Source organism: Chionomys nivalis, chromosome 2 (genome assembly GCF_950005125.1).
Source record: "Chionomys nivalis chromosome 2, mChiNiv1.1, whole genome shotgun sequence".
NCBI classification, from domain to species: domain Eukaryota; kingdom Metazoa; phylum Chordata; class Mammalia; order Rodentia; family Cricetidae; genus Chionomys; species Chionomys nivalis.
The window spans coordinates 31,808,200-31,835,592 of NC_080087.1; the positions used below are offsets into that span (position 1 = coordinate 31,808,200).

General features: G+C 43.3%; 1 protein-coding gene across 2 annotated transcripts in view; it reads right to left on the minus strand.

Moving 5' to 3' along the window:
- Positions 1–27,393, minus strand: part of Pde7b (phosphodiesterase 7B) — a 320,744-nt gene that overhangs the window by 82,978 nt on the left and 210,373 nt on the right. For both annotated transcript variants that reach the window (XM_057762340.1, XM_057762339.1), the window contains one exon: positions 3,777–3,860. In XM_057762340.1, the coding sequence (XP_057618323.1) occupies positions 3,777–3,860 (84 nt within the window). The remainder of the gene's footprint in view (positions 1–3,776; positions 3,861–27,393) is intronic.

Consider the following 27,393-nt stretch of genomic DNA (forward strand, 5'->3'; position numbering starts at 1 on the left):
AAAGGTTGCAGAAATGCTGACTAGGAATAGGGGTTTTAACGATTTGCTTTTTTCTTACATTGAATTTACTTTGGAATTTTAATTTATAAATGATTTCTTTTAAAGCCTTATATTGGATTCTGTCTCAGGAGAGAAAGCAAAACTACGACCATTTGAGTGGAATGGTTGTGGGCCTGTGTCTATTCTGAGAGAAATGGACACAAAATAAGTAATGCAAGGGACGGAGGGAATGGTTCAGTGAGTGAAGTGCCTGCCGTGCACACGTCGGAACCTGACTTTGGTTGGTATTTTCTGAACTAAGAGCTCACTATGGAGTCCTCCTAAGCCTGGAGCCAGGCTGGTATTGAACTCACAGAGATCTGCCTATCTTCACCTCCCAAGTGCTAGGAACTGAGTATGATCCACAGCACCATAAGAGAAATCCAGGGTGATAGTACCCACCTGTAACCCAACACTGAGGGGGCAGAGACAGGAGGATTCCCAGGGATTGGTGACCAGTCATCCCAATCAGTAAATAAGGGTGGGGATTGAATAAAAATGAGAAATGCTACCTAAAAAAACAGAGTGGGGAGCAGCTGAGAATGACACCCCACATTGGTCTACACACACACACACACACACACACACACACACTTGCATACAAACAAACATGAACACAAACATACAAATAAAGCATTTAAAAGAATATGTTAAACTAGTTTGGCAGTTATTGTGTAGAGTTGCAATTGGTGGGTACAATCAAAGTTTAAGGAGAAACTTCCAAAATGTTCTCTTTAGGGAGAAAACATATCTTTAACTACACAGGCAAGCCTCAAGGAGGGCATGACGAGATGAAAGAGAGTTAAATAGATGGGAGACTTCATAAAGGAGAGGAGATCTGATATGTATAATATACTTTTTGTGACTGGATTTTACAGAGATGCCCATGTGCCTATCCCTACCTGGTGACAAGCTGCTTGGTTGCCAAGTTAGGAAGCTGCAAAAGAATCAGAGCAATGACGGAGGTTCACGCTACGACTCCCGGAATACAGGCATTACAGAGAGGGGTGGATTGCATCATGAATAAATACAAACCTCAAAACTCCTCAGGCTCTCCCTGCTGTTCAGTTAAAGCCAGTGATGGCTTACACTTACAGCTACTTATTACAGCCATTTCCCGAGGAATACTTACTGTAACTGGTATGTTAACTATGGAGTTAGTAGCTAGCAACTAGAAAGAATTGTTGTGTTTAGGACCTTTGTCGTTTATTTAGGGACATGCTTTAGACATCTAGGAAACTGAGGCCACTTAAAAAGCCAAACCCAGGACCAGATAGTGGTGGTGCATGCCTTGAATCCCACAACTTGTGAGGCAGAGACAAGTGGAACTCTTTGAGTTCTAGGGCAGGCTCCAAAGCTATAGAGAAACCCTCTCTAGAAAAACCAAAAGTAAATAGATAGATAGATAGATAGATAGATAGATAGATAGATAGATAGATAAAAATTAAAAGCCAAATATAGTGAAAGGAAATTAGGACTGTCTCAGTATATCATAGTATAGCATATAAAAGAGAACGGAGTGAAAGAATTATCTAGAACAGAGTCTTAAGGAGAATGTAAAGGGAATTTCAGGGTGTGTGGCCAATGGTTTTCCTGGATGAGTAGCTGACTCTGAGTAACAGGTGCAGGGAAGGAAGTGGGGATCAGACACGGCTTGGGGCATAGGCAGAGCCCAGGCACCAGGAGGTTCCTGGAAGATCTGCAGAGGGTGACGGGTGGCAGCGACTTACAGATGATCTTTCTAATATGACCAGTATGTAGAATGATGGCTATCTGCAGTCTACATACACACAAGCACACGCGCACGTGCGCATGCACACACACACTTTTCAGATTAAAAAGAAAAGCAAATGATTTTTAAAAATTTGTTTTTTCACATACAGAGAGAGACCTGTGGTAGAGACAATCAACTCCGTATTCCATATTCTGCTACAAAGACCGTCAGAATCAGCATAGCTGCTCATGAACATTGGAGTTGAGTTAAAAATCATTTAAAACCTTGGTCTTATAAATACCTAACTACTAGCTTCCTTTTTTGTTCTTTGGCTGTATTAGAAATCATGAAATAGCATCTATCTATTGTTGGAAAGATGTGTTTTAGTAACTTTCTACCTGGGGCTCTATTGGAGAGTTCTGGTGCAGATGAATAATGCCCTACTTGGTGGAACCTCCCATCTGGTGACCCAGACATTTATCCAGTCAGGAGACTGCCAGCAGTGTAGCTTCCATGGGGAGTTAGAACAGCCTATATGGGACTGTTCTAATCAGGAGGTGTCATAGGTACCCCCGGAGCTACCACAGGCTGCATTCGATGTTGCATAGGCCTGGCTTTCACAGGTTGCATTCAATATTGCATTGTTCTAGCTCTCAAAGGTTGCATTCAATGTTGCATTGGTCTAGCTCTCAAAGGTTGCATTTAATGTTGCATTGGTCTAGCTCTCACAGGTTGCATTCAATGTTGTGTTGTTCTAGCTCTCACAGGTTGCATTCAATGTTGCATTGGTCTAGCTCTCAAAGGTTGCATTCTTTGTTGCAGTGGTCTAGAGACGGCACAGTGTTGAGTTTTAGGAAGTGTAGTATTGAAAACGTTACTCTGTCTCTGCATCTTTGAAAGAGCTGAAGAAGCAGCAGAGAACGATGGTAGGAGAAACACAAACAGGTCCATCTTCTACTGGCCTTTCACTCATCTCAGGATCACGAATAGCAAAGTCTAAATTTTCCTAGTCATTTCGAGGGGTTGAGGTAAATCAAATTACTGCCTGTGTGGAGCATGTTTATGTCAAAGGAAAGTAATACTCTGTGGACACCATCCAGCACTTTGAAATTTATAGACGGGCAGGGATGTGAGAACCAAACAGCAAAAACCTTGGGGCAAATTGTGAAATCTATTATTGGTGGCTCCTCCATCCACCACAAGCTGAGGTGAAGGAGCACCATGATAGGCGATATAAAAGCTGAGAAATGACTGGCCACTGGGTTGAATTTCCTAAGGAATGTAAGATTAAGCAACAACAGAAGGAGATGTAGAGATGTGCTACCAAATTCATCATTAAGCAGGAAGCAAGCGGCAGTGTGGATGGGAAAGACTTCCTTTAAATGAATGTAGAAATAGGGATCGCAGGAGAATAAGAAGAGAGAGTTAGGAATGGGGGGTATCCTAGGACTTATCTGTGAAATTTAAAAAACGAGATAGCACTTCCTCTAGCCCTGCCCTGGGTGCAGGTAAAGAGAATGTTCTGGAAACACAAAAAGAGCACCTGTGTGAAGGTCACAACAGTTGTTGAGGGTTGTGGTTTTTGTGTTTCATTTCCCTCCTTCCCTCCTTCCCTCCTCCTTCCCTCCTTCCCTCCTTCCCTCCTTCCCTCCTTCCCTCCTTCCCTCCCTCCCTCCTCCCCCCCTCTCTCTCACTCTCTCCAAGACAGGATGTTGATTCATAGCTCTGACTGTCTTGGAAGTCACTATGTAGCTCAGGCTGGCCTTCAATGAACAGAGATTCCCCCTGTTTCTACCTCCTTAGTGCTGGCCCTTTCAGGGCCTATGTGAGAGGCTTGGGCAGTTCTCAGATTCCCTTTCCATGTGAGGAACTTGAGAGACAAAGTCTTAAGCTCCAGTTGAGGAGACAGAGGTGGAGGAAGGAAGGCAGATCTTGCAAGGTTGTTAGGTTCCTAGGGAAATGAGGTGGGTTTTCCCTGCTAAAGGAAACATTTGCTCCTTTGAAGGCACACTCGGGTACTCACTGTTGAGTAGACGGAAGTCAATGAATGGGTAGGAGCCGCGGCGTTCGGCAGGAACCCCGGTCTGACCCCTTAGTCGTACATCTCCTAGAAAACAGAAAATCCAAACAAACGATTGAAGGCGTTGCCAAGTGTATTCACAAAATTCAGCAAAACCTCCTCACCAGCTACGTCAGCACAGAATGTTAGGAGAAAAGCGACTCCTCCTCACCCGCCAAAGAGAGCCATGGGTGTGGAAGGGGTGCTTAATTACCGCCGACCGTGATGAATCTGCCAAGACCACACAAAATCAACTACTGCTCTCTGGTATTTACCAGGCCTGCGAACATTTCAACCAACTACAAAGGTTCCATCATCATTTTACGCTGCCTGGGGCTCTGTGGAGATGGAGCAGCTGAACCTGTAGGATGTACTGGGTTTTGGGATTGGAGCTCCGCCCTGAGCAGGTATAATGGCCCAGCGTCTTATTTTCCGATGGCGTCCACCTTCTTTGCCCCTAGGTTGTGCCACTGGTGAACATTAAATCCTGTCAGCTCAGCGACAGATATTTTAGACTTCTATCTACCCTTGTTCTCATTATGGTCAGTAGTGTTTCCAATACTTATTTCTCTGCAGCTTCTTCTAGTGGCTGCCTTCATGTCCCTTTTCCGTATGTGTGTGTGTGTGTGTGTGTGTGTGTCCTGTCTTCCCAATCCAGGGAAGAAAATGAATATAGAGGACACAGTTTGAGAATAAAGCAAACTTTGGAGAAACCTACTTTGGACACTTGCTACCTGCGTGACCTCGGGAAGCATATTTCTCTCTGCTTCAGGTGTCCTGTCAAATGAGAAGGACTTTCTTGAAAGTGCCTCTGTCCGCATATCTAAAATAGCCCTGGCTACTTGGCAGCGCCTGTTGGCTGGCCTTCTTCCAGACTCCTGCAAAGCAGGGCCATGACCATTGCGTGATCTGTGTTTCCCCAATGCACTTTGCATACCGTCTGGTACTGGGTAGGTATTAAGTGATTGCTCCACCAATAATTACATATCACATGGACTTCAAGGAGAGGCACATGGTGCAGAAATGTATGGTCAGGAATGTATTTCTGGAAGAACTGAGTCAGGGAAGGTGCTAGAACAATAGTTCTCAACCTGTGGGTCACAAACCTTTTGGACTATCAGAAAACACTATTTACATTATGATTCACAACAGCAGCAAAATTACAGTTATGAAGTAGCAATAGAATAATATTATGGTTGGGGGGTCACCACAACACGAGGAACCCTGCTAAAGGGTCGCAACAGTAGGAAGGTTGAGAACCACTGCCCTATAGACATCAATGCCAGGAACAACGAGACCCTTCCCCTAAGCCACTTTTCCAGTCTTTGAGGCTAGTCAGACCTGAGTGAGAGCTCCACCCGCAGCCATCCCTGTGTCGGACAAAGTGAAGATTCCCTTATGGGCTGAAATGGGGGCTGTAAAGCACACGCGTGAGCCCTTGGAACATTATCTGCTTTGTCCTTTGTGTTAGTGCCTTTCGTGTCCGTCCTGCTTTCAACAATCTAAGCCTTCACTGTGCTTTGGTGTTGGAGAGTCTTACAGCTTGAGGACTAGAAAGGGATAAGTTAACTGTTAAAACAGATGGAAGACAGTCAAAGAACAAAGGAAGAGATGAAAAATTAACTAAAACCTGGGTGTTGCCTGCTGATCATAGTGGTAAGTCTACGTTACCCCAATACCCAGGAGCCTGAAGCAAGGAGGATCATGACTTCCAAGGTAGCCTAGACTATGTAGCAATACCTCTGTGATAAAATACACAAACACACACACACACACACACACACAGAGTCGGGGAGAGGGAGAGGGAAAACCAATAGCTGAATAAAAGCTACGCAGAAGTAAATGGTTTTTCTACCTTGTATTATCTTGAACACTTACATTTGTAAGACTTCTGATTTCACAAACCTTTGTCAAAAACCCCTGAGATGAATTTTTTTTTGTCATGCATCTTTCAATGACTGTCTATCATAGTCTAGAGGGGAGAAATGCTATCATAGTCCTTATTTCAGAAGTGAGAATACAGTGGCTCTAGGGAGAAAAGGTCCAGAGACTACAACCCTTTACTCTGGAGCTGCAGCAAAATGGCTCAGGCCCCTCACAAGCTCCCAGGAAGAACACACCGGTTTCCTGGACTTCATGGTGCTTTACTCTTGCAGCCAGCAGAGTTATTATGTCTAGGATCTTAGACTTCCTGTGCGGGGCTCTCCTCCACACAACGTCTACAACGTATAGACTTCATTTTCAAAACGAAACGTAAAGGAGCTCTCAGATCCCCACATCGTGGAATTTGGACTTGTAGTAGCCGTTCAGAAAAAAGATGGCACAAGTATCACAAACTCGTTCAGTACTAATGGAAATGAATTTATAGCTTGTAATTATGTGGGACAGACATGTGCCTTAAAAGTCTAAAACACAGTCAAACAAAATGCAGAGAACAAGTGGCCCTGTGGTGACCAACCCAACTGATGTATCTACAACACAACTCGTGCACCTAGCAGAAAAGGGGTGGGAAAGATTGTAAGAACCAGAGGGACAAGAATTCACTGTGACATTTCATCTCCTAGATATGTCAGAGAAGCTACATTCAGGAAGTCTCATCAACATGGCTGTCTAAGCAAGGCCTGAACAAGAATGACACAAATAGACATCCTAATACATGGAAGGGGGAAATCTTACCAGACCTCAACACTGGGCAAAGAACTATAAGCAACTAAGGAATGTTGAGAACAGGGAAGAGCCCAGGAATTACTTTTCCAATACCAAGAAATCAGCCTTGAGATCATACATACAAGCAACATTATGTGGACTATGAAAACTGTGTTTGCATATTTAAGAGAGAGTGTGTGTATAAAACAAGAGTTAGAGAAATAGAAAACTTGAGACAGACCAAGACAAGGTGCATGGGAAGAGTTGGAGGAAGGAAATGGAAAGAGGAAAATGACATAATTCTATGTTAATTAAAAAAAATTAAAACATCTATGCATAGCTTTGCTGGCTAGTCTTTTGTCAGCTTGACACACAAACTAGAGTTATCTGAAATGAAGGAATCTCAATTGAGAAAATGCCTCCATAAGATCCAACTGTAAGGCATTTTCTTAATTTGTGGTTAATGGGGAGGGCCAAGCCCATTGTGGGTGGTACCATCCCTGGGATGGGTTCTGTAAAAAAGCAGGCTGAGCAAGCCATGGGGAACAAGCCAGTAAGCAGCACTCTTCCATGGCTTCTGCATCAGCTCCTGACCTCCAGGTTCCTGCCCTGTTTGAGTTCCTATCATGACTTCCTTCAATGATGAACAGTGATGTCGAAGTGTAAGCCAAGTAAACCTTTCCTTGCTGACTTGTATTTCACTCATGGCATTTTGCTACATCAATAGTAACCTACTTTTGGGTATATATCCAAAGGATGCTCAACCCTGCCACAAGAACATGAGCTCAACTATGCTCATAGCAGCATTGTTTGTCATAGCCAGAACCTGGAAACAACCTAAATGCCCCTCAACTAAAGAATGGATGAGGAAAATGTGGTACATTTACACAATGGAGTACGACACAGCAGAAAAACATAACGACATCTTGAGTTTTGCAAGAAAATGGATGGAGCTAGAAAACATCATTTTGAGTGAGGTAATTCAGACCCAGAAAGACAATTATCACATTTACTCACTCTTAAGTGGTTTTTAAACATAATGCAAAGAAAACCAACCTACAAATCACAATCTCAGAGAACCTAGACAACAATGAGGACCCTAAGAGAGACATACATGGATCTAATCTACATGGGACATAGAAAAAGACAAGATCTCCTGAGTAAATTTGGAGCATGGGGACCATGGGAGAGGGGAGGCGAGCAGAGAAAAAATGTAGAGCTCAATAAAAATCAATAAAAAAATAGTAACCTTAACTAAGACAGTGGATGAGACTGTAGGTGTTCCTGTGAAGCCATTTGGGTCTGTGGCTTTGTTGACCTTTGGACTTAGTCACACCTTGGTTTTTTTTTCAGAGGTTTTAAGCTTGCTATTTGAATTGATTTCTCTCTTAGTATTTTCTTTCAGTATTCAAAATAATTGCTTTTGAATTTGTAGTTACGAGGGTACCATTTTCTCAGAATTTTCTGAGAAAAATTTTGCGTGTGATATTGATGTTGGTTTTAAAACCTTGAAGAGGGTTCATCACTGTTGCCCATCTGTGGATGTGAGGCACAGAGATGCTTTGCCATGGAAGACTGTAGATTTAAGGAAATGGGGGAGAGCAATACACAGCAAAGAGGGTGGAGGGAAACACACACTAGGAATCAGGGGATTCCCGTGCTGATAGGACCAGCATGCTTTCATAGTCACATACATACACTAGACAAGCCTATAGTTACTTTGAAGTCCAGTTTTATCCAATTTAACTTACATAATTGCAGGAACTTTGCCCCCTTTACGAGACTCATTGTGAGGACATTACAATATGCAAAAATAATATGACCAACATTTATTGGCTACTTAGGCTGTGCTAAGCATTTTATTTGCATTATGCCATTATCAGTTATTATCAATCCAACAATTTGAGGTAGGTATTATCATCATTCCTTGTTATTAATATTGTTGTCATCAGAACATTTTGTAGCTGAGGAAATGAAAGTCAATGGAAATTTGATGTGCGCACACTTGATAGAGGTTAGTAAGAATTTGCATTTGAATTCAGCTGACCCTGAGTTCGTGTTCTTGACATCTTTCCTATGTTATCTGCATTGAAAATTGCTCAGACTGTTAAACATTAGCCTTTCCTTGTCTAATGTATGCTCTGATTCCTATCTGATGATGAATAAGGTAGTGGACATCATCATTCCTGCAGACTGAATACTGAATACCCAAGATTTAGTTAACTAGGTTCCAAGATTATTTCAGCGAGAATGGCTGTAGGAATTAGAATGGCGGTAGGAATGGCTGTTCTGGATCAATAGATTGTCTATCCCTTTCCAGTATGGAATGGAAGACTATTACTAGAAATATCACTCAGCAGAATTGATTAGGTTTGTGAAGAACTTATTTGAGTTCTCAGTTAAGCAGAACTTTTATGAGAAACCCCCCACCTTTGTGGAAAGAGACAGCAGCAAACACGTTGCTATGGAAGACACCTAGATAAAAACCAGAACAGAAAACATCAACAGGAGTAATGCCAAACAATAGCCGTAGCGGACAGAATCAACTTCAGGGCTTACGCCTCCGTGTGCACGGCTTCAGTTATAGTCTAAGGACCTGACGACTCTTAAACCGCGTGACAGCCCTTAGAGGTAGCAAATGTTTGTTGAGAGAATTAAACCATGTTGAAACAATCAGGAAGGCAAGAGGCAGCATGTATCTTAGAAAGTTTTCAACATGAATTTGAATAAAAGCAAACTGGACATGCCCTGTCACAGGCCTTCTTACTATTGGAGGAAGATGGACATTTTAAGCATGTGTTTATCTATACGGAAAGTTCTCTTCCACTCATGCTTCCACGAGTCCCTCTGAGGCTGAATTGCTTCAGTATGCAGGCGAGAAGAGTCAGGGCGTCCTCAGGAGGGCCAAGGCCACTGGGCTTTTGTGCTTAGGACAGAACAAGTGGTGTCCTTGTAGCCTTGTAGGGTTGTTCTTCCTGGCCCCCGGTCTGGGCAATCATCTGTTTGCGGAGGGCCTTATATCCAAGCTAAACAATTATTTTGACTATTCATTAAGCCCTTGTTTAACTCCAGCAGCTTTGTTTTATTTTCTTCCTGGCAGAGGAAAGGTGCGGTGGAAGCTGGGAGGAAGCGCTGACAGCTCAGAGTCGTGTCCTCAGTCTGTTTTCATTGTGTTCCAAGAGGAAGCAAACAGCAAGGGAATTCTTATTTTGAAAGGTCTGCTGCTCTTTTGCTCCTACGGAGCTGAAAACATAACATGTCGTCCTTGGTCCTGAAGGCTGCAGATGCAGGCAGAGAGGGTTGAGCTGAGTCATTCCGGGAGCCAAGACCCAGAGACAGTCCCTGACCCTCCCAGGGGACATGGCTCCGGATGGACTTCTTGCCCACTTGGCCTCTCACACGGTGTCTGTTTAATAAAAGCCGGTGCTAGGGAGCAGACGTTGATGTGGCCTCTTATGTAACTGGCAGGGAGGGTGGAGACCCATGGTGATGACAACTCACAGTGGCTGAAACATGGGCCGTATGACAAGGACCAGACTCCTGCCCCATCCAGTGGTGCCAAGGTCATTTTAGGGTGAGCAGAGGGCCTAAGGAAGGGACAGAGCAGTGGCTGCCATGCTCCCAGGACATCTGAGAAGAAGGAGGATGGTGATAATGATCTTGCTAGAGACAAGTTTCAGGGAGCACGGGACGGGGAGTCACGGCAGGGGTGTCAATAATGAATCGGAAGAAGATGGTAGTGGCATCAAAAACACGGAACCCTAGAGCAATACGAACATGGTGGAGAAAGCAATGCCTGGGCAGAAAGTCATTCATTCCCTCGAGCAGCCTGTGCACGTTACGAAGTCATGTCGTTGCTGTCTCCAGGAAAATGAAGGCAGAGAACCAGATCCCCACAGCCCAGACATGAGTTGTTACCACACAGCATTGCCTGCGCTGCAAGGCTGTTTACTTTTAGGGCTAGTTAAAGGAACGAGTTCTCATGGATGTTCAAACAGCTTAACCAAGGGAAGGATGTATGTACAGTTTAATAATCTGTAGACTTTGGGGATGGTACAAATGGCCTGGATACATAACATAGACAGAGAGTATTGTCTGAGTGTTATTGTCTTACATAAGAGAAATGGTGAGGCTGATTAGACCCAAATTTTCCCCAGACGGTTCTAATTTTCCGCTATTCTTTAGGGTAGGGTCTCATGTAGCTCAGGTTGGCCTGGGACTCATTATGTCATCCACAAGAACCTCAAACTCAGGATGTTCCTGCCTCATCCTCCCAACTTCTGGGGTCACGGGCACATACTTTCATGTTTGGCTTCATCTTCAAGTTTCTTGTGTGCCACAGGCTGGGTCTGACAGAGGACTGTCCGTCAGATTGCCTAAGAAGGACTGCTGTTTTTGGATGGCTCAGTTTTAGTAGCTATGCATTGCTGGGTCATGGTTGAGAAACATTTATGTAGCAAAAAGAAACTGAAAGTTAGTTGTCCGGAAACCAGGTTTTTGATAGAAGCAAAATAACGTTTTCTTTGCATGTGTAAAAGAAAGAACACTATTACCAAGCAATGCACTCTGCACCCTTAGCTTAGGGTTATTAAACGCCTGATGACAAACGTGTATTTTAGGACTTGAATGCTGGGAAGGTAAGCATGTAAACAGCAGGGCTTCAGCTTCCAGAGCGGGTGAGGCAGGTTTGCACCCAGACTATAGCAACAGGAGCTGCTCTCATTTTTCAGCTTGATGGTGTTTCTGAGGAAAATAGGAGAGAGGAAAAAAAGTTCCAATCCCTGGGAATACAGGAGTCTAATAAAAAAGTTATTGAAAAAGAAACAGCAGGAATGCCTAAGGAGAATTCCAAGGAGATGGTGAAGAACTTAAAAGAACACACAGAACCAGGTCTCTTACAAGGGTTGAGGAGAACAACCTGAGGTTATTCAGGGACCAAGTCCCAGTGGTCTGCCTTAAGTAAGAAAGCTCACTTGCAATAAGCTCACACACAGTAAGCTATGTGCTCCTTCCAGGGCAATGCCTTTGCCCCCAGAACCTCTCCAAAGCCAAGTCTGCTACTTTATGTAGATAGTCTATATACAAAATACTCAACACCGTACCTAGCAGGTAACAAGCATTCAAATAATCCAGCCTTCGGGGGATTACTCTTCTGATATTCTGAGGCCCCTCCTCTTGCTACCCTAAGACTTAGAAGGATTCTCTAAGCATCAACAGTTGTCAGGACAACTTTCTATGTCTGAGGTCCCCAAAACAACCTCCCTTAGGGTAAGTGACTGGGTCACATTAGACCAGGCTGGGAGCTCAGTGTCCCTATTCTCAATGAGGATTACCCAGAATGGTGTTCAGGGCAATGATCCGGGCTTGATCTGTCAGGTCTGTATTGCTCCTCTCTCTGCTGGGCATGCCTGGTGAAGAGAAGTGGCAATGAGAACTATGCCCTGAAGAGAGCAGAATGTGGTCCCTAGTGTTTTTTTCCAGCAGCAATGGAAGTCCATGGCATGTGTGCTGTGGCCCTTGGCTCAGGAGCCCTGAGCCCCAGGTAGTGTGACTTGAAGATTATCCTGGAATTTTCTTCTGCTTTTAGGAATGGAGAGTCAGCCAGTCAGTTCTGAAGCTGGCTCAGAGGGGGTGCTAATTTGGTTCATTTCATCAAATGATCGTGTGAAACATTAAACCAAATGTTAGAGAGTAGAGGGGAGACATAGAGGTATGCAAGCTAGCTTCTTGGCCCTCAGATAATTGGTAGGCCAGAAGAGAATCAGGCCAAGGAGTAAGTACAGCATCCACCAGAAAAAGAACCTAACAGTTATTCCAGAAGGGCTGGGTTCAGGTTCCTCTCTCAAAAGCATTGTGAAACTTTCTGAAATGATATAAATACCTCACAAATGCTCTAGATGAACACAATTCCCTACCGGTTTCCATCTGAATGAAAAGAGAAGCATTTGCTTTTTAAGTCATGTAACTTTAAGGGTTGATTTTTAATTTAAACACAGGTTTTGCATTTAAAAGGCAATTGTACATTAGAACAATGTCTGGAAGTATTTGAATCTCATACTCGGTTTCCAAAAAGCAAAATTTCTGTGGATACATATAAACAATTGACGTTAGAAGTGTAATTTTCAGAAATCACCAGAAAGATGCTTTTCTATCTGATGATCATGTTAGATTTCTGGAGGAAATATTTATTCATATATATGGGAGAAGTTATAACTAAAGAGAGTAAGAAAGAGAAGGATACTGAGAAAGTCAGTGAATGAATATTGGGGATGAGGAAGAACAAGCCTCAGGGAAAGACATACATACGCGTATATTAGATATGTATACATGATCTATATATGTATATAGTGCCAATATATATGCCTGTATTTGCATAATTAAACATTTGTGCCAATCACAGAAAAAGAGAATTCATAAAAAGAAGTTAGTGCTTGCCTCTCATTTTATAAATCTTATTTAATGTAAGCGATGCCGATGGTACTTGATGGTTGTGGAGGGTGGACATTATGGTAAGAAACCTTGCAAATGGTCTTAACCTATGGAGCTTAGCTTCCTGGAGGGGACAGTGCAGGACAGTCCTATTCAGAAACACAGCACTGCAACTTTGGCTAGTGGGATGGAAGAGAATGATTTCATGTTAAGAAATTTGTAAGGACTTCACCTTGCCAGAGAAGGGATGACTCTTTAGGGGATGACTGCTGGAGCCCAGGTGAGAAACCATGGTGGGGGGATGACCCTCTAGGGGATGACTGCAGGAGCCCAGGTGAGAAACCATGGTAGGGGGATGACCCTCTAGGGGATGACTGCAGGAGACCAGGTGAGAAACCATGGGGGGTGACTCTTTAGGAGGTGACTGCAGTAGGTGAGAGAAGATGGCAGCTGAAGAGGGTGAAGGTGCCGTTTGAGAGCCTGGGGATGATCTTAGAGATGTTAGTAGGGATAAACAGACACGATGCCATGAGGAACTGTATGGCAGGGCAGAGGAAGAAGGAAATATGTGGATGACTGTGTAATCACAGAAGAAGGCGATTCCAGAGAGACCTTGTTTGGAGGAAGAAGTTCACTCACTTGACTTTGGCTATACCGAGTGTACCACTGAGATTTCAAAGAGAAATGTGCGGTAGTCTGGGCTCAGAGAGAAAGTTTGGGAAGGAGAAATCACTTTATAAATCAAGAAGAGCTATGAACTATTGAAGAAAAATGTTTGAGAAAAATACATAAAGTTAATAATGTAATGAAAAATCACAACATAAGTTTAAGTAAATGCAAAAAAAAAAAAAAGAGAAAGTTATAGGCGTATGTGAAGCTGCTGCTGAAGGGAACTAGGAGAGGGTATAACCAAACATTCAGCTGTTCGTAACTTAAGTAGCAATTACTGTCTTGCAACACAAGGGGCTTGTAAGGAAGAGATAGCCACGGTGTGGGAGGAGAACAAAGTTCTACCACAGAAGAGAGTGGGCCGAGCATTTGCTTGTATATATTATTATATATTACGGTCTATAATGATCGAAATGACAAGAGTTTTAGGAAGCATCATGTTGACATTAAAAAGAGCAGTAATCCCTATAAATAATAAAGTATAATTTGAAAATTGCTCTGAGGAAAGAATAGTCCAGGTCATGACTACATCTGTGGAATGCTGTAAAATGTAATAATAACTTGTTTAATCACTTCTGTTACTTAGATATACATCAAGAACAAAACAATAGTCTAGTGGAAATCTCAGTTAGGAAAAGTGTTTGTTGGGAGGATAAGATGGGCGTACCAACCAGAATTAACATTATTAGAAAGATACAAACCCATTTCAACATTGCAAGCCGGAAGCATTGAAGATGGGCATATCAACCAGAATTAATATTATTGATAAGATACAGCCCATTCCAACATTGCAAACTGGAAGCATTGAATTTGGGTCTATCAACAAGAATTAATATTATTAGTAAGATACAACCCATTCCAGCTTCGCAAACCGGAAGCATTGAGGGAGACCATTTTCATGCGTTGTTTGTTTACACGTGCTCCTGGACTTCCTGATTCTGGCCGGGAACAAGCTCAAGCTTGCCAAAATACTCTAAGAAAAGATGCTGATGATCACGGATGGGAAATACTCTCGGTCCCAAGAGATGGCCCATTCTTAGGAGACTTCCACACCAAGCCTGCCACCATAAGAGGGAACATCGGGCCACCACATTCGCCCTTGGAGCCGGCTCAGCACCGGGAAACATTTGAGGTTCTGCATTCCAGGCCTCTGTGGCAGTTGGGATTCTTTGAAGCTCCGAGTGTTGTTCATTTGTTTTGTTTGTTTTTTAGAAAGGAAACAGATGGAACAAACCGGACTTGGTAGGGAAGTGGTGGGATCCATCATATTATACCCACGTTATAGAACATCATGTTGTCGTTAGAAACAGTAACTGATGTTTCCGTAGTAATGACTATCGCTTACTGAGCCTTCGGTTGTGAGCTGGGTGGTGTTTGAAGTGTTTTCCACGAATGAGCTCATTTAATTCCTTAATAACTCCCTTAGATAGACACTAACATCAGGACCATGCCGTGAGAGGCAAGGATAGGAAATTTCTCTGCCCGTGGCTAGCGAGCCTGAAGCCACATGCGAGACCAAAGGGACCGGCCCTGCAGCCTGTGTCTTTAGCTAATGGGAACAATCCTATTCAGAGAAGCCTTGACCCGAAGTGAGAGCTGAGATTCATTGTTGAAGAAGGTTGAGATAATGTAGTATGCAAAACTGGACCTCAAAGGAAATAGTTTAATGGGACGCTCATGAGCTGTGCCCTTACCCATTCTGGGCTTCTTTAAATCTCATGTTTTGTTCAGTAGGAACAGTAAGATCTGCCTTTCTATCTCAGAGGAGGTAGAAATCAAGTGAACTCGCATGGATTAAGTGCTTTGCCAATGACTTTTCAATAATGCTTTTTTTTTTATTAGGAACATTCTGATTAATATTGCCATATAAATATCAAACATATAACACCAAAATTCCAATGAATCTTCTACTTTGTATGTGAAGTAAATAATATTACTGGTGTTATAAAAGTCTAAGGCAGTGCTTTAAAAGCAAGAACATTATTCCTTGATATACAATTAAACTTTGTGTGAAGAAGAGGGTCTTATAATCAGATGTGTTTGAGAAATGCGGAGGCTTAACAAAACTAACATTTTTTTTTTTCAGTTGTAAGAATTCTTGGATTCTTCGGTATGTTAATATACAGTATATATCCAAGCGTGTGAGATCAAACAGCATTCCTCAAACTTGTTTTTACATGAAAAATATTTTCTAAGTATATTTTAAGATGACTGTTTGGGGATAGATAGGTGTACACTGTTCTCTGTGGTGTGTGTGTATGTACATGTGTGTGTGCGCGCGCGTGTGTGTAATGTTTAAATTAGAATTTTAGTATAGGAAGGAGCTTAGAGAACCTGATTCTATTTCACTGGTGCCCTCACCCTTGATATTCTTATCCTGTATGATTAAGTTTATGTATTGGGTTTTAACTGGGGCGGGGGGGGGGTGGTCCTGGACACCAACTGGAAATTTGTGTACTTATTCCTCAAGCAGTTTTCCGTTGTTTCCTATGTTCCAGGTCCTACTATGGACTCTGAGATTACAGCAGCTAATGAAATAGACAAAACATGCTTGCCCTTAAGGGGCTGAGGTTCAAATCTAGAGGGAAGACTGATAATAAAGAAAAACCACCAGGTGAATTGCCTTCTATAGGGAATTCAGGCAATGCAGAGGATGAAGCAGTGGGGAAGGGATAAGCCAGGGCACGGGGGCCTCCACTATGCCTGGGAGATGCCCTGCAGTTTGCACAGGGTGGGGGTCTAAGTAGGTCAGCTATGGGTGACTTGAAGCATACATTTGAATGAAATGTCGGAGGATCCCTCAAACTGCCTGGGATAACCATACTAGGCTTAGAGAATATATGTAAGATGTTAAGGGACAAAGCTTGTGTGTTCTGAAAGTAGCAAACTGGTACAGCAGGCAAAGTGCCAGGGCCGGGTGGATGCTGGTAAACAGAAGGGGATAGCAGCAAGAGAGAAATAAGAAGAGCCAGGTCTGAAGAGATGCTTATTTAGTTATGGCCTTGTTACCTTTCTTGTACCAGGCAGGCCCAACTGTCCAGGCCTGGTACTGCCTAGTAGGCTGGGCCCTCTTTATCACTTAGCAATCAAGAAAATGGCCACAGACAATGTCCACAGGGCAGTCTGATTCAGATAATCCTTTGAGATTCCCTCTTCCCAGGTGTTTCATGTTGACCCCCAAATTAACCAGGACATCTCCCAAAAATCATGTTGAAGGGTAATATACATTGTGTGAACTACACAGAAGGTGTCATCTGAGGAGACAGAGAGACCTCCCCAGACACAGTCTGTCCGTGCCTTGCTCGTGGACCTTCCAGCCTCTAGAACTTTCGGGAGCACAATTCTAATGTTCCCAGCATTGCTCTTTGTTGTGTCTGAATGTGAAATGTCCCCCTGGGTGAAGGCATAAGTCATAAACAATCCCACACTAGTTTGGAATTATGATTAATAGGGTGGTATTTATTTAAAGGGGAAAAAACTTACAGATCACCATCCCAAACAACAGCCCTCTGCGCAATTAGAAAGACGTCTAGTCGCCGGAACCGGAGCAGGAAGTAAGAGAGAGTGAGGAGGGAAGTAGCCGCTTTTTTAAAGGGAGAGAGACCACGCCCCAATGGGCTGGTATCTCAGCGGCTATTGGCTGGAGGAGCGGAAGGACCTCCCGCAACACCTGGGCTCATGTGTCTGAACATTGGGTTCCCAGCTGGTGGCACTGTTTGGGAAGGTTGTGAAACCTTTAAGAGGCAGAGCCTTGCTAGAGGAAGTGGATCACTGAGGGTTTGTAGGCCTCCCCACTTCTCTTCCTGACCAGAAATAAGATCAGCCAGTCTACTTTCCCCCTGCTGTGCCTTTTCCACTATGACTAAATGCTTCCCTTGGAACTGTAAACCAGAATAAACCTTTTCTTCATTCAATTGTTTCTTATTAGTTATTTTGCCACACAACCAGAAATCGATTCCAGATCTCAATTACAGTCTGAATGGACAAAGTCTGAAGGGAGAAAGAGGCGAGGGGTGGCAAGTGAGGATTTGGAGTGAGGTAGGAAGACATAAAAGAGTTTTGAGAAAGTGTGACGTGATCTGCCTAAAGATTTTAGAGACTCAGGCTGGCTGTTCTGCTGAGGAGGGATTATTAATGTGCTCTTTACCACTAAGAGACTGCCTGAGGAACATGTTACCTTTCCTTTTAGTCAGACCTGACACAGAATGTCCTATTCCACTGGTGACAGGCCCAGTGAGCTAGCAAAGCAGGATACTGTGTCCTTTCTCGCTCTTGGTGCGTAGAATCTGTTTTTAGTCAGATACTCTGATTTCATTGATCAGGAGTGAGTTTCTATAGCTTTCCCAGTGATGTCAATGGGGAGATGTTATTGAGAACTACAGATGCATAACCCACTTTGTCACTGAGCACATGTTTTAAAGGACACACCCAAACCACCCACCCCAATAAAAAGACCATAGGAGGCCAAGGCAAAGGTGTGTGGGGTGCCACCTTCAGCTGGGGATTCTGTCTTAGAATTTAGGCACTTGGTTTGGTGGCACTGATTCTCACTGCTCCAGGGAGTTAAGAGAAGTTTGTGGAACAAACTGACAGGCAGAATATTTTTAAAAGGGCATAGAAAATGCAAAGTGCTAACTTCTTACATGTTATGCAAAAAGAAGGGCCAGGGGAACAAACAGAGAAAAAGTGGCGAAGCCGTTTGTTTGGTGAGAGGGACTTTGGGAGCAAGGAGTGGGAGACAGAGACAGGAAGGGAAGTCGTTTGCGGTGAAAGACAACCTCTTGGCCTTGCAAGGAGAAGCCCAGCTGTACAGCCAAACCCAAGGCCCTCCAGTGTGGCCTGCTGGGATGGATTGTGGCTGGCCCACGCTCTCTCCAGTTGGCCAAACCCAAGCTGAGGGAGGACTTCAGCAACAACAATCTGTCCTCACACTCAAAGTAAAACTGTAACAGTAATAAATAAAACACGCTACTGTTAAGATGTATCTACTGACAAGATTAAAAACACAGCAAACACGTTTCATGTTATGTACTATAAATAAGTCACAATTCAAATTCGGAGGGAACTCCGGTGAAGTCAGAAAGCCTACTGTTAGTCTAGCATCTATGAAGCCATTTCAGAAGGATTCCATCCTTTCAAATAAAAGGATGTATTCTCCAAATTCATGAGAAGAACTTGGCTTGTAGCACACCTTTACCCTGGGTTCCTGACTTAATTGGATTCCTTCCGGGTATTTTCTAGAACTTTTAGCATAGCTGTCTTCTCCAACATTGAAGTTCTAGACACATTTACCTTTACTTGTGGCCCCACAGAAACACCCCCGGCTATTCTACCTAAGAGAGGGCACCATCCCTGATGGCATCCATGTTACTACCTAATGGCGGATGCCATCCTAATGGTATCTCTGGTGATATAAAGTAAGCTGTCTCTTCTGGATCATTGGAGGTTAATACTAATATACCAGTGTCTTGCAGCATCTCAGAGGGTCTCTGTGATCACTGGCAATCACTATGGTTATCATGAAGATGGACAGTTTGGAAAACCAGTGGCTAGGTGGGGGGCGGAATATTTGTTGTTCATTCTGAACAGCTGAACGTATCTTTTCTTAGCAATAAAGATAGAAAATTGGGATGAGAAACACACACACACACAATTTAGAATGTGAATCTTTGAGAGTAAAGGTTCTAAGTGTAGTAAATATATTCCATAAACTTGAAATGTTCAATAAATATTTTGCTACTTTATTTTATCCTAGCGCCTTTCCCGCTTGGGAATATGCCCTATATAAAGAGGCAGCAAGTGTTCCCTTTGGCAAACTTGTTTGCATTCATTTCTTGCTTCTCGGCATCCAGAAAACGACAAGAGTGTCGATGGAACATTCTCATTATGCTTTTCAACTTCCCCATTCATTTACTTGACTTTATGCAAGAATAATATTCAAAAGATGGTCCCAAAGAAAATATCTTGGGTACCAGGGTCATCAAGTGAACAATTGGATCTTTCTCCGAGAAGGGAGCAGGGGAAATGGACCAAATTGCAGGAGGTAGACGCGCTTGTTTGTCGTTGTCTTCCATTTTCTCCATTTTTTGAGAGCGTGGGACCATTTATTTATTGGCCGCTTGAAATTAATTCAAACAGAAAAACTTCATAAATGCACTAGTCTCTGGTGAAGCCTGCCCCGTGTCAATCTTTTTTTGTTGTTGTTATTTATGAGAGACACTCAGCAAGCTTGAACGTCTACCCTTTTTATTCCAGAGTGCGTCTTGTTGTAAGCTGAGGCACTTTTTTTCTGGGAAAAAGGTGGATGATCCCGCACACGCTCACAGCTCTCTCAGAGTGGGTAGGCTTTGGATGGAGCAGAGGGCGAGGTGTCTGTGCTTTCCCCGAGACAGACAATGACTCTTGTGCTGCTGTTTCTAGGTGGACAGGGACACTTTAGAGCTCTCTGTGAGTAGCTGCGAAGGAGTACACACTGGGCCTGGGACTGGGGAAAGAAGATCCACTCCTGAAATATTTATTTCTTCTTTTATTTCTTTGGCTCCCCTACCCTACCACATTTTATGACCTCACATTTTTTTCAGTGACAGCTTTATGGAGATTTAATTTACATACTTACACAACCCACCCACTTAAGCGTACAATTCAATGGTTTTAGTATATTCGCAGACGTGTACAACCACTACCGCAGTCAGTTTGAAATATTTTCATCACTTTGGAAAGAAACTCTGGACCCCTTCATAGTTACCTTCCTATCTCTCCAGCGTCTAACCCAAGGCACTAAGAAACTCCAACTCTCCATCTACCTGTAGATTTCCCTATTCTGGGCATAGCATGCCGATTGTCCAATTTCCTTTAAGTCTATTTTACCTTTTGACGTGTGTGGTGGTGTGCATCGCATTTTGAACACGTTACTGTGGCCCTGTGTTTTCTCCTCACATGGCCTGTCCTCTCCTTAGGTCGGGGCATCTAGCCCAGCAAAACCACAGAACAAAGCTGCAACTAATGCTGGTAAGGTCCTGAACTAATCGCTATTGTGTTAGAGGCTTTCCTGCAGTATCTTGTGTTCTCACGAGATTTTCCACTCAACATTGCATGGCATCTTCCCATCTCTCTCCTCCTCACAGAAATAACATGCTGTGACCTGCAACCTGAGAGTGACTTGGTTCTTTATTTCCTGCACGGAACCCGATTACCCCAGTCTCCCCCAGCTTCCACCGTCATCCTGTCCAGTTTTCAGGAGGAAGTCTTAGCAGCCTGCTGGCTTGGTTGGAAGCTGTCCTCAGCAAAAGAAGCACTCAGAATGACATTTGTCTTTAGGTCTGGGGACACTGGTATACTGGCAATAGGATAGATGCTCTTACAGATTTGCCACTGATTGCCCGCTGTCCCTTGTGTGACTCAGGGGAAAGACTTTCTCTCACTGACACTGACTTGTTGAAACCATGGAAGATGTAATTGTTTCATGTATTAAACTATTCACATTCCTAGGATAGCTCTAAAAGCGAAAGATCCTCCTGCGTCAATTGTAACAGAACTTTGTATCGGATACACATTGCATCGCACTCGCTAAAGGAGCACACAGCAAACTGCCCTCCAAATAGGCAAGTGAGAAACGTACATTTAGGGATTTTTGTTGCTGCTGCTGGTGGTCGTTTTACTCTTTGGGAGAAAACCGTGTATTGTTTAAATAAGAAGCTTTGGAATAATTGAACTGGTGCTATTGTGTTCTTTACATGTGTGTGTGTGTGTGTGTTGTATGCAGTGTTCATATTTATGCATGTGTGCATGTGTGCATGTGTGTGTATATGTACATGTATGCACAATGCATGTGGAGGGCAGAGGCAGAGGTCAAATATTAGGTATCTTTCTCTATCACTCTTCATCCACTGTTTTTTGGAGACAAGATTTCGTTCTGAAACTGGAGCCCACCAACCGAGCAAGATAGCTGGCCACTGAGCTAAAGCGATTCTTTACTCCTCACTACCACCCAGCTTTTGACAAGGGTGCTGGATCTGAACTTGGGTTCTCATGTGCTATACGGCTGGAACCACCTCGCTAGCTCTCTGAATCTTACTGCTTTCTGATAGTATGTCTAGGTTAATGCCTTTAGATTTAAAAACAAGCAACCCAATGCTTATATATGGTAAAAACAAAAATCTCACTAGGACTTACATTTCTGGAACTGACTTAATTGATGTTAAAATAATTTTGAGGTAAAATTTCTCTTGTTCTTTCTATTTCAAGGTTAAACAAAATCAGGCAGGAATGTTCTGCCCTCTCTCTGCTTGGACATAACAGTATTTCTAGGGGATATTTTGAAGTACTACTTTTTGATTAGTAACATGTTCAGTTCACAGAGAGCTCTGGGAAACTCATCCACACAGTACCCTGAATTAGCTGTCTTCATCTTCCTTCATGACTTATCATCTATCAACATGAAATGCCTAACTGTGCCACAACTAGCATCTAGAGCACACAGTTATTGATTATAGCAATGTAAAATGAAAGAGAGAGAGAGAGAAAGAGAGAGAGAGAGAGAGAGAGAGAGAGAGAGCGCAACCCGTACCCCAGGATCCTTTCTCATTCCAGCCTCTGATGGGAGAACGGGTGGCCCCAAAGAGATGTGTGTATAATTAATTGCAGACAGAAACTGGACACACAAGAACAACGAGGGCCTTCTCTAGTTGGCATGTGGAGGGGCCCTTTCCTCTGGCATCTGCTTCCCACAGTTTGGATGGTGACTGGCACCCTCTCGTGCCAATAGGCATAACAGCTGGCTTAGCAATATTCTTTGGAAATAGCTGCTCCCTCTACCTTGGCTCCGAGTATGCATGGACTTAGTTGCTGACATTCTCAAGCTGTTGCTGAGTCCCTAGGAACAGGACTTTCCATTTTACCTTTTCTATTTTTTTTTAAATTCGGAGTAAATTATCTGTATCTTTCATCTTTAGCTTAAAAAACAAAAACAAAAAAAGTCAGAGGTAAATAGCAGTCCAGGGTGAAATGCACACTCATAGTCTGATGGGCCTCAAGGCTGTCATTCATGATTGTAATTGCGTAGTGGAGAAAGGAGGTTAGCTTCCCACGCATGCCAATACTGGGTTATGTGCCTTTCTGTAAAGTTCCACTGTGAGACCAAAGTGACATCAAAATTAGGAAGGGTAGGAAAAAGACAAAGATCTTAAAAGATATTTTTAAATCATTAAAAAATTAGAATATTGAAAACACATACCACTTTGATGTCGGAGTCCCCTCTTTGTGCTGTGATTACCATTAATGAATAAAGATACTGCTTTGGACCTATAGCAAGACAGAACTTAGGTAGGCAGAGAAAGCTAGGCTGAATGCTGGGAGAAAGAAGTGTGGAGTCAGAGAGATGCCATGGAGCTGCTGCCAGAGTCAGACACACCAGAACTTTAGCCGGTAAGCCACAGCCACGTGGCGATACACAGATTAGTAGAAATGGGTGAAATTATATGTAAGAGTTAGCCAAATAAGAAGCTAGAGTTAATGAACCAAGCAGTGGTTTCATTAATACAGTTTTTGTATGATTATTTCGGTTCTGGGTGGCCGGGACAAGCAAGCAGCCTGCTGCTACAGCACTTTATGGTAGACCTGGAGAAGAATACTCATCCAGAGAAGATGATCAGACTACAGCAGAGGAGGACTCAAAGAGTCACTATGTGTCCGCTTCATCACCCCAGTTACTCAGGCATACACTCCAAATACAGAAAGCAGAATGATGTGATGAACCCTCCTTTAATAAACAGGCATTGTGGAGGGACCCTGGCAACACTGCAGAGCAACCGTCTGCTGGAAAAAGGATAGAAGTACCTGGGTAGGAAATGAACAAACACAACGTCACATTTAGTTGTAAAACCTGGGTGATAAGTGTCACTGTGAGACTCTCAAGGACAGACGCTCTGCAGAGGAGAATTTAAAAGCAGTCCTCAAGCGCTGGACGTAATGATCACTGCAGATGGGTGGGTTTTAAACTGATCCCGTGCAGGGCTGGTCTGCCTCTACAGCTCGGTGACCCTTGCTTTTCAGTGTGGCCCAGTGGGTTAGAATACTGCGAAGCTGAGAACTTCCAGGGGGTTGGGAAACTCAGTAAGTCCAACTCCTGATGGGACGTCCCGCGATCAGAAGCGGAGCTGTCCTGAGAACAGGTGAGAGCCCTCAGTGCCCTTTCCCTTTCAGGCTGCGGCTGCTTTCTCCTACTTCCCTCTCCTTTTCTTTCCCTTAAGCATGTGCCTGCCACATTGCCAGGATCTCACCGATGGAAGCCAATTTTCCCTTATTTGCCTGGAGACACGAGCTGATCCCATAAGCCAACAGTCAGCCAGACGCGAAGAGGTTTCTCTGACTACACGTTTGCCCCATGAGTTTTGAAAAACTAGAATAATCTAGGAGAGAAAGTGGAGGAGGTTTTGTATTTGGATTGCATAAATCCTTGTTAATAACAAGACAGAGCAAAACACAAAGAGAATTTTATGAAACCCCAACTGTAAGAAAACCATAACCAAGAAAGAAGATATGGAGGTCAATGACGATGCTAGAATCTTTAAAATGTGTTTAGTACAGTACTTCATCTTTGAAAGAGTTACTGTCGGGATCAATCATGGTTGGGAACAACACAGGAAAACATTCAGGTCCAGGAGGTGCCCAACCCATGCGTGCCAGAACAAAACCACAGGGGTCCACAGTTGGTTGGGAGAGGAGAGAGGAAGGGTGGTAGCAATGGATGCTTTGGAGACAAAATGAGGCCATGCTGAATTTCTTGACGGTTCTCTTGAAAATGAAGTTTACCCCACCCCTGAACTGACTGGAACTAACTCCACTCTGAGACTGATCTACTGAAGCACAAGAACTATTTCTCTCTCTAAAAGGAGAAGATGAAGTTATGTCAGTTTTGATTGTCCTTCGTGCACAGGCCACTGCTGGCTCCGGCAACTTTCTTTCTACACCTAACACAGAACACTATGCACACATGCTTGCCAGGCCTTTCTTTCAGCTACATTACCATCAGCCCTCTTTCCCAGACTCCAAATGTTTATCTTAAGTCACAGACACATAAATTGCCCTCCAATTATATGGCGTGTTAATCACATTGATATGGCATATTAATGTTGTCTGGGTTTACTGCCATCAGGTTTCTGTGTGACGTTTCTCTGCCCTAGCTCCTCTTTCTTCTTTATTTCCCCTCCTGCGACAGAACCCCTCAGAGTTCAAGTTGGAAGCACATTCCTCGAGCCGTTCTCCAGTCACTTTAGGTGAATGTGGATTTAAATCCACACCAACTAGACTGTTCCAAGGTCTCACTCTGTTTGAGGTGGTATAGATTTGGCCACCACATGTTTCTGTGCCAGGGAAAAAACACTCAGTTCTATGGAGAGTCCTTTAATGTTTAATAAACTGGGGTATTTGGATCTGGTTCTCTCAGGAGGCTGGTAGGCTTCATAGTGGAGGACAGACTGAAGGAGCTGAGATGGTTTTTTGGAGATCTTATAATGCACTTCAGTAGCAGTGAAGTAGGAGGAGTTACTGCTTAATGTTTTAAGTCAAATAAAATTGTTACACAGGAAAATCCATCTTGCTTAGAACATGCTAGAAAGTGTAAATTCCCCATCATACTTAGAACATCCTAGAATGTGTGATTCCCCATCATACTTAAAACATGCTAGAATGTGTGATTCCATATCCTACATAGAACATGCTAGAAGGTGTGATTCCCACTTCTAGGCTGTGTCTCTAGCAAGCAAATTTTGTCAACTTAAATTCGCAATCTTATTTCCATTTGTTGCTGTTAGGAAGATATGTCTGCTGTGAATGATGAGCTTATAGATTTGTAAGAAACGGGGTGGGGGAAAGTGGGTGAGGGAGGAGAGAACATTAGAGAGAAAAAAGGCAAGGAGGGAGGGAGAAGGGGGAGGTGAGGAGGCCTGAAGAAAATGGTTAGTGAAGAAGGGCCAATCATAATCCCACTGATCCAAGCCAACCAAAGCATCTGGTCTCTTTAATTTAGTACACTTCATACTAAAAGGCCAGTTTGTTTACACTGTATACTTTGAGTTATTTCAAATATCTCTTCCAAACCATTGGATTTCCAACTTCAGGGGAGGCTTTCACATGTGGCTGGGAAGAATTCCCACACAGTGTCACATGGCATGAAAGATATGGGAAGGAAGAGAAGATCTGCAGACATTCTAATGGCAGCTAACAGGCCACAGCAGACTGCTTTCTTATGCTTTTCTGAGGCCTGAAAACACCTAGTTCAACTTTGAAACCCTGCAGTGGAGTCAGGTTTCCTCCTCAGGTATGTGTATACATCTGCAGAGTCATGGGGCTATATGTGGGAGCTTGGGGAGATTCTATGGGTTTAGCCTTAGGTTTGTTCCAGGAATACCACTTAGATCTGCAGAAACACTATGAAGGAATACATATTTAAGAAATTATCTGTCCTTCTGGAAGGAATATTAGAGTTCATCACTCAATCCTCTGACCTTTCATTGAAGTTGTCTTGGTGAGCTCACCACTGATAAAGTCTTAATTATCAATTATTAGTAATACTTAAATAAGGATCTCCCACCACTATCACCTAAGACACCATTTTCACCAAAATTCCAGCTATGGATTTGCAAATATTTCAAAAGTTTTATTATGCTGTCTCATGGTCACCTGTAAAACATAGCTCAGCTTTATTTATTTATTTTAAACATGAACCAATCTCTGTACAATTTCCATATGTCAGGAACTGATGTCGTCACTCTCTTAATTAAAATAAGCAAGCAATCAAACAAACCCAATGGTATAAACCTCAGGTTTTTTTTTCACCCCTCAATCAACCTCTTCCTCACAACCCTCTGCTGGAGAAACCTAGTCTTTTCTTATTTGTTTGACGATCTTCATATTTGCTCCTTCTTTCTATTTCCACTACTCTTTCTTCATCTGATACTTGAATTATTTAAGAATTTCTAGCCTGAACATCTCCTATGTAAAACCAAAACGTTATATACCTAAGTGCAAAAGTCACAAAAAGCCGAGTAGTATTTAAAAAAAAGACTTCACCTATACAAGAGCCATGATTTGAACCCACAGACAGAAAATTGCATCCATCAGCATAGCAATTACTGAGCCGCTAGAGTCCCAATGCTAGTACAAGTCAGTTTCTTACCCATTTATCTTTATTGTGGTCCAGGCTAAGCGCATGACTGGCCCTGAGCTGACCACCAGTCTCTCCAGGGTCTCTTAATATTCAGCAGCTCTTGCCTCCCTCTCCTGATGACTAGGCGATCGGTTTATTCATCCTTTAAGTGCAGGGAGAACAGCAGAAATTCACATAAAGGAACGTTGGCTCCCAGCTGGCAAGGATCTCCAGCGGGGACTGTTTGACCTCGTCAGGAGCCGTAACTGTGGCAACTCATGAGGAAACAGCAACAGCAGTGCCCATTGGGGAATCAACTGAAAAACAGGAGGCAGGAGCTGTGTGTGTGTTGGGGGAGGCGAGCGTGCATAAACACTTAAAGTCACCTCATGACACCTCTGAGGGCTGTGTAATTCCCACTGACGTCAATTCTATGCCATGGATATTGGCATTGCTTCACAGCTGCACTCTCTCCATCTTGTTCAAGGATGGCTCACAGAGTGCGGGTCTCAGGCTAGCCAAGCTGGAAGCACAGGAGATTGCTGGAGGCTCAAATTAGTGGCTCTCAGGAACTCGGGGTTCAGGCCCTCTATGAGATTCCTATTTATGCTACAGTTTGAGAGCTGTTGCTGTGACTTTTGATGACCATAATTAGAGGTATGCCAATAAACATGAAAAAGCATAAATCATAAA